The 14,920-nt window shown below is 36.9% G+C and overlaps 1 protein-coding gene across 1 annotated transcript in view; it reads right to left on the bottom strand.

Annotated features, from left to right (window-relative positions):
- Nucleotides 1-2,440: 2,440 nt before the first annotated feature.
- Nucleotides 2,441-14,920, bottom strand: part of LOC140735428 (eukaryotic peptide chain release factor GTP-binding subunit ERF3A) — a 53,166-nt gene continuing 40,686 nt past the window's right edge. The window contains exons 8-14 of the mRNA XM_073060494.1: nt 14,094-14,234; nt 12,148-12,241; nt 11,531-11,611; nt 10,781-10,954; nt 10,099-10,188; nt 6,728-6,896; nt 2,441-5,749 (exon numbers count right to left, since the gene is read on the bottom strand). Coding sequence (XP_072916595.1) covers nt 5,697-5,749; nt 6,728-6,896; nt 10,099-10,188; nt 10,781-10,954; nt 11,531-11,611; nt 12,148-12,241; nt 14,094-14,234 — 802 coding nt within the window. The 3' untranslated portion in view covers nt 2,441-5,696. The remainder of the gene's footprint in view (nt 5,750-6,727; nt 6,897-10,098; nt 10,189-10,780; nt 10,955-11,530; nt 11,612-12,147; nt 12,242-14,093; nt 14,235-14,920) is intronic.

Here is a 14,920-nt window from a genome sequence, read left to right as displayed (position 1 = left end):
AAGCAGGGTGCTTCACTCTACTAGAGTGCTGGAAGTTAAGACAGGAGAAAATAGACATTTGTTCACCTATCCTTCTTCAGATTTAAAGGATTTTGTGAAGGCAACATTCACCTTTGCATCCCCGAGAAATTTATCATTATTAATTTAGGACTCGAAATTTACAGGATGGCAAGAATTAATACTGGCACATATGCCGCGAATTTTAGATCCACACTTCCTCAGGCAACTGACAATAGTGACCGGCGAAGGCTTTGATGAACTTTGATCACTGGTATCTGTCTTTACCACGAGAATCCTGGAAATGGTGGCATTTTCTGTGCTAATAAACATGATTCTGGGATCTCACTATAAAACATTACACAGTGACAGCATATTGGCAGATCTGTTAATATTTGGGTTAAAATTCATCCTCTTATACATTTCAGCAACTCAGTTTAGATTATCAGCCTCAGAGGACAGACAAATAAATAGTATCTATACACTGCAACTCAGTAATTGAGATTTGGATGGCAAAGGTTCCAGAGGGTGCCACCCTAGGATGAAATACTTCCCATTCGTCCTGTGAAGTAGCTCCACTCCAGAAGCAAGCTGGCTACAGTGCAGTTTAGCAGAAAGATTGGAGGAATATAAACATCAGGGTGATACTACTTCCTTTTACAGAGGTTCCTTGGCTTCGGAGCACCTGGTAGTCACGCTCACCTTATCTATCTGTCCACTTACTGGAATTATCATTCCTGCACCTTCAGCAGTGGGTGCTCGGTATGAGTGTAACCAAGGATAGGACCAGAGTTTAAATAGAACATAGTAGGAACAGGGTTGGTCTGCAACTGTAAGACAATAGGAATACAATGCTTAGAGCAGCATTAGGTGTGACCACAGGACAATGGGAATGTATGAATCTGGGACATAGCCTGAAATGAGCCATGTATGATGGGAGGAAGATGGTGGTTAGATGCTTACAATACAGTGGAAATGGTGGTAATGAAATGCTGGAAAAAGGATTATGCGTGAGGTCAGATTGCCATAGAAATGCAAACAGGAAGTGAAGTACATGTAGCCAAGCCTTACAGGAATGTCACCAGAACTGTCTGCCTGGTTGGAAACTAAACTAAACCACGAAAAACAATTTATAATTTTAACATATATTTCTTCAGTAAATCTACTAACTTCAGGGTGTAAAAGAATTATCAAAATTATGCAAGGGCCAGATTATCTCAAGACAAAATAATGGAATCTGTATGGAAGCGGTGGAAATTAGAAATATTTAGCTAATTTTAAGTGCAGAGATAGCTTTTTTGTATCTTCAAATAAGAATACATTAAACTTAATTTTAAAAATGGGTAAATACACAAAATGTTGACATTTATACTTTAATTTAGGAGAAACATGGGAAACAATTATCTTAAGCAGGTTGCTGTTCTGGATGAGTTTCTGTTGTAAAAATGGAGACACAATTGAATAGCTGGACGTTTGCCAAATGAGAAATGAGTTTTGTCTAGAACACACAATTCCTCATTTAAATTATCCTTCTTACTCTGGACATTTCACCTTTATCCTTGCATTAAACATGAACCAAATTTCAAATCCCGCAGACATCAACAGAGCTCAGGCAAATAATTCTGCATAGTTCATGTGCAGTTACAAAACCTGGTTTTGCTGGTCTTTTTGCCACATTGTATATTACCCTGATCCATCTCAAAATATTTTGCTTTGCATGTAGAAAATGAACAGCAGAGAAACCATCTCTGACTTCACCCATCAGAAACCACTGTTTTGATCATTATGTATGATATTCTTCAAATTACCCATCCTCTATAGAGCCAATGCACAGAGATCTTGGAGCTGAAAGACTTCAGACTAGAACAGGATTTTCCTCAGTTCCTAACTAGAGGCCCTAACTCAAAGCTGAAACATTTCCAATTAAATCCAATTGAATCTCTTTGGTACAATTAACTGAAATCCATAACTAGAAGCCAAATGAAAATCATTTTAATACAGCAGCAATGCACCCTCCCCTTATACAAATAGTAAAACTTAGAAGGGACCATGGAGTACAAAATGGAAATCTTTAAATCAAATTTGGTGTTTTTTTTTAAAGAAAAACAATGTCCAAAGCAGGTGGTGTATAAAGTAAGCATAGATTTCATAATACACCGATCAAGTGCCAAGGCCATCCCTCAGTGTGAATTTTTCTTTCCTGCATTCAATTTCCTTCCATTCCCACAGCCTATGAAACAGTCAAGTTTTTAATGGTGTAAATGAACTTTCCTCCTATTCAACCAGAATCCAGCTTAATGTTAACGTCAACTAGTTTAGCACAGCCACATGTATTTGTTAGGATTTACTATCTAAACCTGAAGACCTTTGGGGAGAATGCAGTATTTTGTTAATTGTAACACCGTTCTGAACCTGTGAATAAGAATAAATGATTTCATATAAACACCTTCAACAAAACTTTATTGCAATTTCACACTATGTGATGTACAATTTCACAACATACCACGTCATCTTGGGAATCAAGGTCAATTAGGCAAATCTGGGCTGGATTAATGTGCATTCATCCGCGAAGAGCCAGCATTTCGACACAAATGAAAGACTTGTCTGTACAGTCAGATGCAGTTAAATCACCCATTGGCCACAAGACTATTGCCCTAGGAACTCACCAAAGTAAAAATATTCCATTGCACAGTTTATTTGTAATGAAAATTTGCCCATATTACAACAGTCTTATGATCACTTTACCTTTCCATTGCTTGATTAATTAAATGAATCATACAGCACATTACATTCTAAGCAGATTCTAAGTACAACTTGGACAAAAAGTTATTTCAGCAACTTATAGAGTTAAATGGATAAATTCAGCAAGTTGATACAACTTTCTGCTTCTAGCTTTCAACAGATATTGAATACCATGCATTTTAGTGAACAATATCTTGAATGTCACTAAGGTAACTGTCATCTGGTTACCTGTTTAGTCCAGTTGCCATAAGGCTATAAACACTATAAGAAAGGAGAGCCAAGTATATACAAATATATAAAAGACAAGTGGAAATATGTCCGTTGTTTGTGCTGAATGCACATAAGTAATTGCAGCTGAGAGTTATAATTCACTTCCAAAATTTGGCTTCACTGACTTTGTTCAAGCCAAACTTCAGAAGCAAAATACAAGGTGTAGCCACAATCATTCACACATATTTAGACCAGGTGACTGCTGACTTTCTGATCACAGGATGGGCATTGATTTTGACACACGTGCCAACCTTCCAAAGACCTAGCTGAAATAAAACTTGTCATTGCACTTATCTTCGACAATGCATTGACCAGTGCAGATTTCAATACCCAATATGGATAGAAAACTCTTTCAAAACAAGAGTGGCTAAACAGATCAAGGCAGATTATGAAAAAAGGTTTTGCTCTGCCAGGTATTAATTAGCAACCTATGATCTGTACAACCTATGCCAGAGATCAGAGTGTCTTTCCAAAACCTGGGTAAAGCAGCAGCCTGTATGAACCAGCATATCAATACCCTTTTGGGAAGGGATCACAACACACAAAGCCTTTTCAGTGAAAGCTTCATAATGTCCCTCTGCTAGTCTTAAAATAATTTACATGGGGGGGGGGGGAGAGAATAAAAATAACAGCTGTATCTTTACAGTTAGAGACTATATTCCAAGGGAAATGAAATCAAATTTTATTTGGCAAGATTAAGAACACATACAATAAATTTGTATACTATACAATACTGTGGTCATATTTAACAGCTGGGCTGACTTACACCAAGTTGTGTATTACCAATAATATTTCATTACAAAACAGACAACTTCGAGTGGGAAAGCCAACATTTCTCCAATGAAAAACAAGGGTATTTCGTATGGCAGCAATTTATATCTTTGTTATACTTAAATTAACTGATTAAATAATGACTGCTATAGAAACTCATGAAAATTTTACTATTAATATAGTGCTGTCTTCTTTGTCCCCACTCCCCAAAGCTGCCCCTCCCCCCCAGAACAGCAAATTCCCACAGGTTTTCAAACAATCGAAATAAGTGAGATTTTCATTTCCATGCATAACTGAAATAAAACAAAGAAAACCTGTTATTACTTAAACATTCAAATCATTAGAATAGATTAAATTATTTTGGGGAATTGCATACAAATCATTGGTAGGGCAGAGCTGCCTTTAAGTAGTGGCTCGGGGAATTTGCTGTTTTAGATTTCAGGTGCGTCTTTAGTTCCAAGCCTGAATGTAATTTGTTGAAATAACACTTAGTTGTATCCATTCCTAACTTCATCCCATTCATCACACTGTTTCATATTTTAGAGCTAATTATCATCATTCGTAAATCCCTTTTTTAAAATAGAACAGTAATTTAACTAGACAAGGGGCTTATTTTAAGAAATCCTCATTTTGACCCTACAACAGTAGCAAATTTAGTATATTAAATAAGTTGTCTCAATTACATAGTTTTCAAATATGTACAAAGACTATATTTTCTCACATTGTGTCTACCAACCACACAAGTTCTATTTCAGAATTTTTCTCTTCATTATTAATCCAAGAAATATTCACTCCATATAAAATTAACAGTTGATGTGAAAGTTGTAGCAAGTGTTGGAATTCCCACCCAAAGTGGTAATGTTGTTATATGTGCATCCACATGTTAACTGGTTTATGCAATGCACTTGTAAGCAAGAAAATAAAAAATGCAGCTGCAGATATTCTAATGTTGTTTTAAATATTATTTCAAGTCAAAAGAATCAAACCTAGATACTCTAATAATATTCTGTCTGTTCAAAGTGAAACATAACACCATAAGCTCATGCAGCAATCATTTGTTCTTTAACCCCGAAGTTTTCCCAAACAATTCACATCATTTATCAGATTGCTGTTATGTACCTTTACATGCTTAGAAAAGATTTGATTCTTTTAGAGATGGCATAAATTAAATAGAAGCAATTGGTTCAAAATTAACTATTGCGCTTGCACCCCAAAAGCTGAAATATTGATGTTTTGTTTTCCAGCAAGCAAACATTTACAATAAAATGCATCATGCTTTCGTGAATGCTGTTGAATACCACACAGGGCATACTGAGTGGATAACATGACAAAATTTATTAAATATATTCAAGATGGAAGGAAAAAATAAAACGAAGAGATAATTTGCTGGAAAACTAGCTAACAGGCGGATGCAAGGTTCATTTCATAGGAATCCGTTCTAAAATAATTCAAATGCCAAAAATATTTCAAAATCGATTTTATTGTCTCTAGACTCCTTTCTAACACAGGAACACTCACACTGATCTGTTGAATAATCTGATCCAGTTGGAAAACACAGGTGAGCCAGAATGCACACAAAAGAGAATGATGCCAGAATAAAATAAACTTTTTTGGTTTAATTTTATTTTTGCAGGCAATTCTGTCCACATCAGTTAGATAGCTACTGCCGCAATTCTAAGGAAGCAGATTTCAGAAGAAGGATTTAAAATAGGAACTTTTAACAATGGCATAGCAGAGCTCTCAATATGAGAAAGCTGACGTAAAATGTGGACATGTTTACAGCAATTTGCAGTACATGGGAAAATGAAAGTATTGATGGGCAGAGGAACTATGAGAACCAAGAAAAGAAGGCGTGAAGTAGGCTGTTGCTGAGTCCTTTTTCATCACAGTATTGTGCAGCATTAGATAGTGGATCTTCAGTCCTTCTCAGGGATCAACTTCAGGACCTTTCCAATTGCAATAGTTTTACCTTTTGGAAAAAGAAGAAATTGGGTTTTTAAAAAAAAAACCTAAGACGTGAGATGCAATAAATTTGCTTAACTACAATTAGCTGAGCGAAGGGCGCTGAGTAGGCTACGGTCAATTATGGAAAACTCTGAACATCCTCTACATAGCACCATCCAGAGACAGAGAAGCAGTTTCAGCGACAGGTTACTATCGATGCAATGCTCCTCAGACAGGATGAAGAGGTCAATACTCCCCAATGCCATTAGGCTTTACAATTCAACCGCCAGGACTTAAGGACTTTTTAAAAGCTATTATTAATGCTTTTTGAGATAGTGATTTAGATGCATATCATATTTTTTACTGAGTTAAGTATTGTATGTAATTAGTTTTGCTACAACAAGTGTATGGGACATTGGAAAAAAAGTTGAATTTCCCCATGGGGATGAATAAAGTATCTATCTATCTATTTTAAAAAGTGCCAATTCAAGTTTTACCAGAAGCAATAATAATAAACAAAACTCAATTTTTCCCTGGAGTTCTATGAAAATGGCATGAAAACACCACTTAAAATGTCAGTGTATACTGAAGTCATTTCGTAAAATATAAATAAAGCTGATTTAATTTCAAGCTTCATAATTAAATAGATTTAATATGCCAAATTCAAAGGGAACAAAAGTTCTTTGGTCACTGAGCTGATTTGGCAACTTCAAATTTATTGGTATTTTCATTTTGTTAGTGGTAAATGCACAAGTCACATAAGTTTGCTCAAGGTAAAATGCAAGGGAAATAGTTGCACTGAGTATATTTTAACTTAATTACGACATACAAAATTTATTCCTTGGTGAGCTCAACAAAATTATTTCTTTCAATGACCAGATTACTATCTGTCTAATACTTGACTCAAAAAGGTTAAACACAAAGAAGAACAATTCAAGAATAAAACCATCATGGGAAGACTGGAGTTAAACAAGTTTACATCTGTAAAGTTTCAGCAGCTAACCTTCATCTCTCAAGGTAAAACGACCCATCTGAGGAAAATCTTTGAAGGTCTCAAGGCAGATAGTGCCTGCTGTCCTTAAGCGAGCAATGCAAACCTGATCTTGTTTAACAAAGCGAGGCCGCGTCTTGCTTTTCTCTCCAGTTCTCTTATCCACCAGACAGAGTAAGGCCTAGACAAAGGATTATTGCACATGAATTATTTAATAACAACATTTTGCAACCTCCAAAAATCAATTGACATTGTTTCACTTCCATAAGGCTGAATTCCTATTCAACTTAAGGTGCCTAAAATTTGGACTCCAATATTAGAGTACTAGGATAGATTCCTTAAGGTTGTTAGAGCTGGAGGTGGTAATGGGGATAAGCTCCTACTACCTATTAAATGCTCCCAATGGTGTGTGCCTCAAATAGCCTCTGACAACCAAATCCAGCTCCTGGCCTTCATGTGTGGCTTAGCTACTAAGCTCAGCGGAACTGAGGACAAAGCAGGTTACTGGCACTCGTCAGCCGTGGTTGGCATCCAGGAGAGGGAAAACTCTGATCTCAAACCACTGCTGCCCTGTGACTATACCCACTCAGGGGAAGGCTTCGGGAGTAAACCCCAAGAGAAAAATCCGGAGCTGGAATCCCTAAGGCAGTCCTACTTTGAATTCAATGTTTACTGACAACTCCTGCGATGCATCTGGTACCAAACTGTATTGGTCTCTGCTGTTCCTTTAAAATAGAAAGATAGTGAGCTATACACTAGAGAAATTCTAGGAAGTTTCTAGAGTTGGTTACATGGTCGGCACAACATTGTGGGCTGAAGGGCCCGTAATGTGCTGTAGATTTCTACGTTCCTTTGGGTTCATCAGATACATTGAGAAGGGGAGCTTGCCACTCTCCATACCATACTGCCCAGGCTTGTGTATCTAGACAGCTAGGAAGCAATATCCATGGTCAACTCTGACCAACAGGGGCCCTCCCTCAGGATAGATACACAGCATAGAATGCAAACTGTTATTGACATTGATCCTTACAGCAAGTTGCTCAGTTGAAGCCACATATGACAAGCAGACAAGAGATATATGCATACTTAAAGCTCTGATGTCTCAAATAAATATTCCTGGTTAAATATTACATATAAAATAAAACTTGCCACCAAGCCTTTGTTGAAAAGAGAGGATAATATGAAGTGCACCAACATTTTCAGCAGTATCTAAATGACTGAGATCTTGACGAGGAGGCAGTATCACCAAAAGTAAACTATAACAACATGTATTCAATTTCTATTGAACCCTTTAGTTTCCAGTCTGACTTTATCATGGATTTCACAGGGATTAAATACATTAACTAAATCAAGAGAGTGCATAAACTCAAGTTCTATTTGTGGAGTTTAGAAAATGAAGTTATTTGAATGAAGGAATGATAAAAGGGAACTTATTGATGGGGTACATTGAACTTGTATTGTTGGAGTTATGATAACAAAATTTGTCAAAATACGTAAAAAAGGAATATCTTTGGGAACACTAGGCAAATTGCTCCTGTTTTATGATCCACTATACTCTAATTCAGATAAATTCATGGTATTCTTCAAAACTGTTTTTAACTTTGTGCTATGAACTGAAATCAACCCAGTTTCTGCTGAAAGGTGAGCAACAGTCAACGCTCTGTACTTCTTGTGCACAAGGCTGATATTTATTATACTATTTGTAACTTTTTACAAACCCCATTTCCAGAAAAGTTGCATTCTCCAAAATGCAATAAAAACAAAAATCTGTGATATGTTAATTCACGTGAACCCTTATTTAACTGACAAAAGTACGAAGAAAAGATTTTCAGTAGTTTTACTGACCAACTTAATTGTATTTTGTAAATATACACAAATTTAGAATTTGATGGCTGCAACACACTCAACAAAAGTTGGGACAGAGTTAAAATAAGATTGAAAAGTGCACAGAATATTCAAGTAACACCGGTTTGGAAGACTCCACATTAAGCAGGCTAATTGGTAGCAGGTGAGGTATCATGACTGGGTATAAAAGTAGCGTCCATCAAAGGCTCAGTCTTTGCAAGCAAGGATGGGTCACGGCTCACCCCTTTGTGCCAAAATTCGTGGAGAGAATTGTTAATCAGTTCAAAAGGAACATTTCCCAACGCAAGATTGCAGAGAATTTAGGTCTTCCAACATCTACAGTACATAATATTGTGAAAAGATTCAGAGAATTCAGAGACATCTCTGTGTAAAGGGCAAGGTCGGAAACCACTGTTGAATGCGCGTGATCTTCGAGCCCTCAGGCGGCACTGCCTAAGAAACCGTCATGCTACTGTGACAATTATAGCCACCTGGACTCGGGAGTACTTCGGAAAACCATTGTCACTTAACACAGTCCGTCGCTGCATCCAGAAATGCAACTTGAAACTGTATTACGCAAGGAGGAAGCCATACATCAACTCTATGCAGAAACGCCGGGGAGTTCTCTGGGCCCGAGCTCATCTCAGATGGACCGAAAGACTGGAACCGTGTGCTGTGGTCAGATGAATCCACATTTCAGCTAGTTTTTGGAAACAACGGGCGTCGAGTTCTCCGTGCCAAAGATGAAAACGACCATCCTGATTGTTATCAGCGAAAGGTGCAAAAGCCAGCATCTGTGATGGTATGGGGGTGCATCAGTGCCCACGGCATGGGTGAGTTGCATGTATGTGGAGGTACTATTGACTCTGAGGCGTATATTAGGATTTTAGAGAGACATATGTTGCCATCAAGGCGACGTCTCTTCCCGGGACGTCCATGCTTATTTCAGCAGGACAATGCCAGACCACATTCTGCATGGGCTACAACAGCATGGCTTTGTAGATACAGAGTGTGTGTGCTTGACTGGCCTGCTGTCAGTCCAGATCTATCTCCTATTGAACATGTATGTCGCATCATGAAGAGGAGAATCAGACAACGGAGACCAGGGACTGCTGAGCAGCTGAAATCTTATATCAAGCAAGAATGGACAAAATTTCCAATTGCAAATCTACTACAATTAGTATCCTCAGTTCCAAAACGATTAAAAAGTGTTATTAAAAGGAAAGGTGATGTAACACAATGGTAAACATGCCTCTGTCCCAACTTTTGTTGAGTGTGTTGCAGCCATCAAATTCTAAATTTGTGTATATTTACAAAATACAATTAAGTTAGTCAGTAAAACTACTGAAAATCTTTTCTTTGTACTTTTGTCAGTTAAATAAAGGTTCACGTGAATTAACATATCACAGATTTTTGTTTTTATTGCATTTTGGAAAATATCCCAACTTTTCTGGAAATGGGGTTTGTAGTATAGACTTGTAAATCTGTCTCTATTATGGAAACATTTAATTTTAAGAGACTCATAATGTATGACTTACCGCTATTTGTACTTCTTCAATGCAAGTATGGATGTGCAGCACTGCATTGTAACCTGGGCAGATGATGGATTTGTGCTCAATTATTACTATCTGCAATTAAAAAAAGGATTTCTTTTATCACTAATTTCAGCAGATCTTTTAGAAAATGCAAAGTTTAATATGGCACTGATTCAAATCTAGAATGTATATATATCTTTTGAACACAAGATTTCAGACAACATATGATTAAGTTGCAGAACACAGTAAAGTCATATTTTCAAAATGTGACTGTTCTATCAAATGTACTGTTTATTCTCTCAGCCTTTATCTGCTCCAGGCAGCAGCAGCATCTTCAGTTGTGTCCATGTGAAGCTATTGACACAGTGGCTGGTTTGGAACATACTACTGAAAAAGCTGTACCATTTTTCTGCAATGCACCCTAAGCTCAGTAACATGCAAAGCATCCACAGTTTGTGTGTGGAAGGAGAATGAGTTTAAGATGGGTACTGAAGACCAAGCAAGCTAAGTAAATCAAATGTACAATAACTAGATCAGTTTTAACACTACAACCAAGCTAAGATAACGCAACATGATTATAGGTAACTTTTTCTTTTATATAGTTCTCGAGATTCATAATATTCAGTAGTCCCTGAATTTCTGATCATGGAAAGCGGCAAATACTACGCTCCAAGTGAAAAGTTACCTGTGCATCAAATGTACGTCCTGAGTGACAAAGGTTGCCATGATCACACAGAATGAATCCTGGCAGGATCTCTTCCTCTTCAATCCCTTTCAGTCGTATCTTCAGATTTTCACCTGGGTCTGCTGAATCAGTCTCCACATCATCAGACAAAAGTCCCAGAACTTCAACATTGTGCTGCAAAATAGAATCGAGTATTTAATATTTATGACTCCCCCCCAATCCACTGGCTATCTGACTTTACTCCAGTTACATCAAACCTTAGGGGCTGCAGAACTGGCTGATCAACTAAAAATGGACATTTCTGACTCAAAACATAAAAATTGAGAAACAATAAAATTCCAACAGAAAATTATGTTCAAAACATTAGTTTTAACTATCATATTCAAAAGGCAAATGAGCATTAAAAAGTCTGTTTCTTAAAAAAAAATGTCAGTACAGTTTTAAAAAACGTTCTCACAAGAACAATTACACAAAGACAATCCAATGCAGCAGACTATTAGCTTTTCAGCAAAAGCACAGGCAAGTAATAAATCCAATCATGTTCATGTCATTACTTGAGCAATTAAAAAAAACAAGTTACACTGGCTAAACAGATCATGGTGTTCCTCAAACAAATACCTCACTGCAAAAATACTTCATTAGAAAGATGAATTGAACTGATACTGGCATATATTGAATATTGCACAAAACAAGTAGAACGTTAATATTTAATTGGTATTATTTTATAGATATCCATTAAAGTTTACTTACTCTATTTGGCATCATAACAAGTTGGTGCCCCTTTCCAATTAATCCAGATTCTAGTTTGCCCAGAACCACAGTACCCATGTCCTACATTAAAAAAAACCAAATAATTTGTTCTTAAATAATTTAAGCACAATATCACCACATTCCACTTGTTTATCCATCAACATTATTGTTCCATAAGAGAGGTTAACTCTTGGACACTTTTGGAATAGAACTTATCATTACATTGTGGATTTGAAGGAAAGGGAATTTATGCAATTTCTAATTTACATCCTCACCAGTATACAAAAGAAAAAAACCCAAATATATGCAGTTTGCCATTACTCTGAGCATGGTTGTATCAGGAGATGTACTTTCTATGAACTTTGTTTTGGGACATCAGTTTCGACACTTCTTAATGAGAAAAAATTCCAAACAGGGATCTTAAATAGGTCCCTAAGTGGTCCAATTAGGGCCACTTTCTGATCTCATATGCAAAAAACTGAGTTAACTTTACTTCTCTGGTCCACTTAGCCAGCTCCAGTTTCCTTTTAGACTGCTTCTAGTTTAAAATGTGTCCTTGCTGTTGCCAGAACTAATGGATAATAGTAAACATTGTCATGACTACTTTTGAATCTTACCTTATATTTATCTACTATTGGTACTCGCACAGGTCCACTGGCTGTCCTATTGAAATGTGGCAAATTGTCCAGATACGGTATAAACGGTAAACCACTGTAAGATGTAAACCGCAAAGTCAGACCTTTTACACAAAAATACTATTTATAATCATGTTAATTAGCAATGTTCAGGACTATATGCATTTGACATCTTTGTAACTACACTTTCAAAAAGCATTTCATGATAATTAAAAAAAAGACTCCAGCTTGGTGTCTATGATAATCAATAAAATTCCAAATTACAATGATGTTAAATCAAATAAGTCTTCAATATCATATGCACAATACATTTGCAAATTCATAATTGAAACACTGACCATAGAACTAAGTATCGTTTACTTACTTCCCCCATCCAATATACCAGGAAAATATCAAAGACCAAATGAACAGAATCATAATGCATAATCAAAACTTAAAATATTCATTCTTTGCACCTGCCTATTTTAATATTTTACGCTCCTTCATATTTTGCCATGGCATGTTATTCATCCCCGACTCCCATTTTCAGACTTGGACGTGGAAAGATGGATGGGACATTTTTCCACATCGAACTCTGATGAGGGTAGGGAAAAGGGATGAACTGTGTAAGAGAAAAGTAAGAATTATTACAGATCAGTAGATATAGCCTTAGTTTTAGCAATAGTATAGTACTATTTTGTTCTCAAATCCACAGCAAATACTTTTAGCGTTAGGAGAGAAAACAAAGGGATTTTGAAAAGCTGTGAAATGCAGGTCATGCTGTAGAAAATTTCCAGCATATTAAGAGTGTTGGTGCAAAACTTACCTCTTTTGTGGAGGCCAAACATAACTCTCAGAGACCCCCTCTGGACCATAACCCCACCACTTACCTTCAGGCCATTCTATCCCAGACCATTATGGATCTTATATCCTGGGGAGATCTTCCATCCCTCAACTATCTCCCAAACGTGCATAGGCTTCTGCTAATTCTTCCCTCAATTCATTTCCCAGTGTACTGGAAAATGCTTCCTGCACTCATATAGAATCCAAAGATTTTGTTAGTTCTGTTGCCATTTTTCATTTCCTCAAGGACTTTCCTGAGGACTATTTTATTCTCCCAGTTGCTTTATCTCCTTAGTATCTGTGCTGACGTCTTCATAATTTCCATCAATGTCAATGAGGGTCATGACCATTGACATCTTGTATGCCCCTTTCTAAAAATTTTTTTAAAAAAATAGGGCCTGCTCCCTGGTTTGCTCTTCCATCTCCACCAGCCACAATTCTCACAGAACATGCTGGGGGTACGTTGCAGCCATTAGGAACTTTTTAAAAAAAAAAGTCAGTTTCAGGGAATTTACGTTCTTTGTGTGTGAACTCAGTAATTCTGTTATATCCAATTGCAATATTAACTTCTTGTCTCTCCACTAATACAGGAAATGACTGCCACATCAGGTTGTAGAGATAGATGTTTGATAGATGGCTGCATTGATGCTGCCTGCCAGCAATTTAGTTACACAGATTTTCAGCATGGTTTTTAAAAATAGTTTTTAGAATTGATTGTGCTATTATCCTGCAATTGTTAAGTGCTTTACTTGAAGAGTTTATCTAATTTTTTTTATTCTGTCAGGGCATTCAGAAACATTTGCAGTGATCAGAATAGTGATCAGTTTGATAGATTGACTAAACGAAGCTTAGCAAGAAGTTTCATCCAGCATATGGTTGGCCAATGTTTAAATATTATTGGAACTAAAATATTGGTATCCTTACCAATCAAACTGTACTCAAACCTTCAAAAACATTGAACTCAAGTAGCACTGCAATTGTTTGTGTTTTCGTTTCCATATCAAGTCCAACAAATATTTACCATCTTCATCTTTTTTAACCATCATTCTATTCTGGGTCTGATCTTTGGCCTGTGATAGATAAAGCAAGAGACAGTTAAGACTTACGTGTACCAAGCGCAGTTCTCAGCTCGTTCTTTTAGGTTTGCACCAGTCAGTCCAGAGCAAGGCATAAAATAGATGTCCTTCTTCGGATTGAAACCAACTTTCTTTAAAAATGGCACCAGTTTTTCTTTGCATTCCTCATATCTGAAGTGGGGTGTGTATGTGTGTGGGGGGTGGGGTGGAAGGGGAAAGAGGGGAGATGGTAGGAAAGAAAATTGTATAATTGGATCTACACGAAGACAAAGATAATTAGAATTGACAAAATGTCTTATTTTAGATCAAGGTTCAAAAAGCAAAGTTAACCATTGGGCAAAGCTTTTCTCAACTTCGTCATGAACAGTCCAAAGGCCGGCTGCAAGAGGAGGAGGGTTGGGCACAGGGCTAGCAACCCCATACTACAGAAATACCAACAGAAGCTACAAAGACCTCATCCCTGGGAGAGGAAGGATGTGCAAAGGGCTACACCTGGAGATGATGTGAAAGACTGACCTAAGACACAGCACTCCAGTAAGCTACTGCTGGAGGGCTATGCTCCAAGCAGGGGTTATGTGCACAAGTAAACAGCTTCTCTAACGCTCCCAAATGCAGTCTAGGCCATAATATGATCAAAACTTGATTGAGAAAAGGTGCTTTGTCAGGCTAATGATTTGTTAATTCTATTCAGTTTAGTAACCAAAAAAAAAAATCACATTTTTAATACTATGAATTAAAAGGTGATACTGTAGAATTAATCATATGGGAGCTCATTTCTAAAATTTAATCACCTAAAATTTCTCCAAGTTGCAATTAAAACTGCATCTTTAGGTGTTTTTGTTTTAGAGCACATCACA

Source organism: Hemitrygon akajei, chromosome 11 (assembly GCF_048418815.1).
Source record: "Hemitrygon akajei chromosome 11, sHemAka1.3, whole genome shotgun sequence".
In the NCBI taxonomy this organism is placed as follows: Eukaryota; Metazoa; Chordata; class Chondrichthyes; order Myliobatiformes; family Dasyatidae; genus Hemitrygon; species Hemitrygon akajei.
This window is presented reverse-complemented; position numbering and strand designations above follow the sequence as displayed.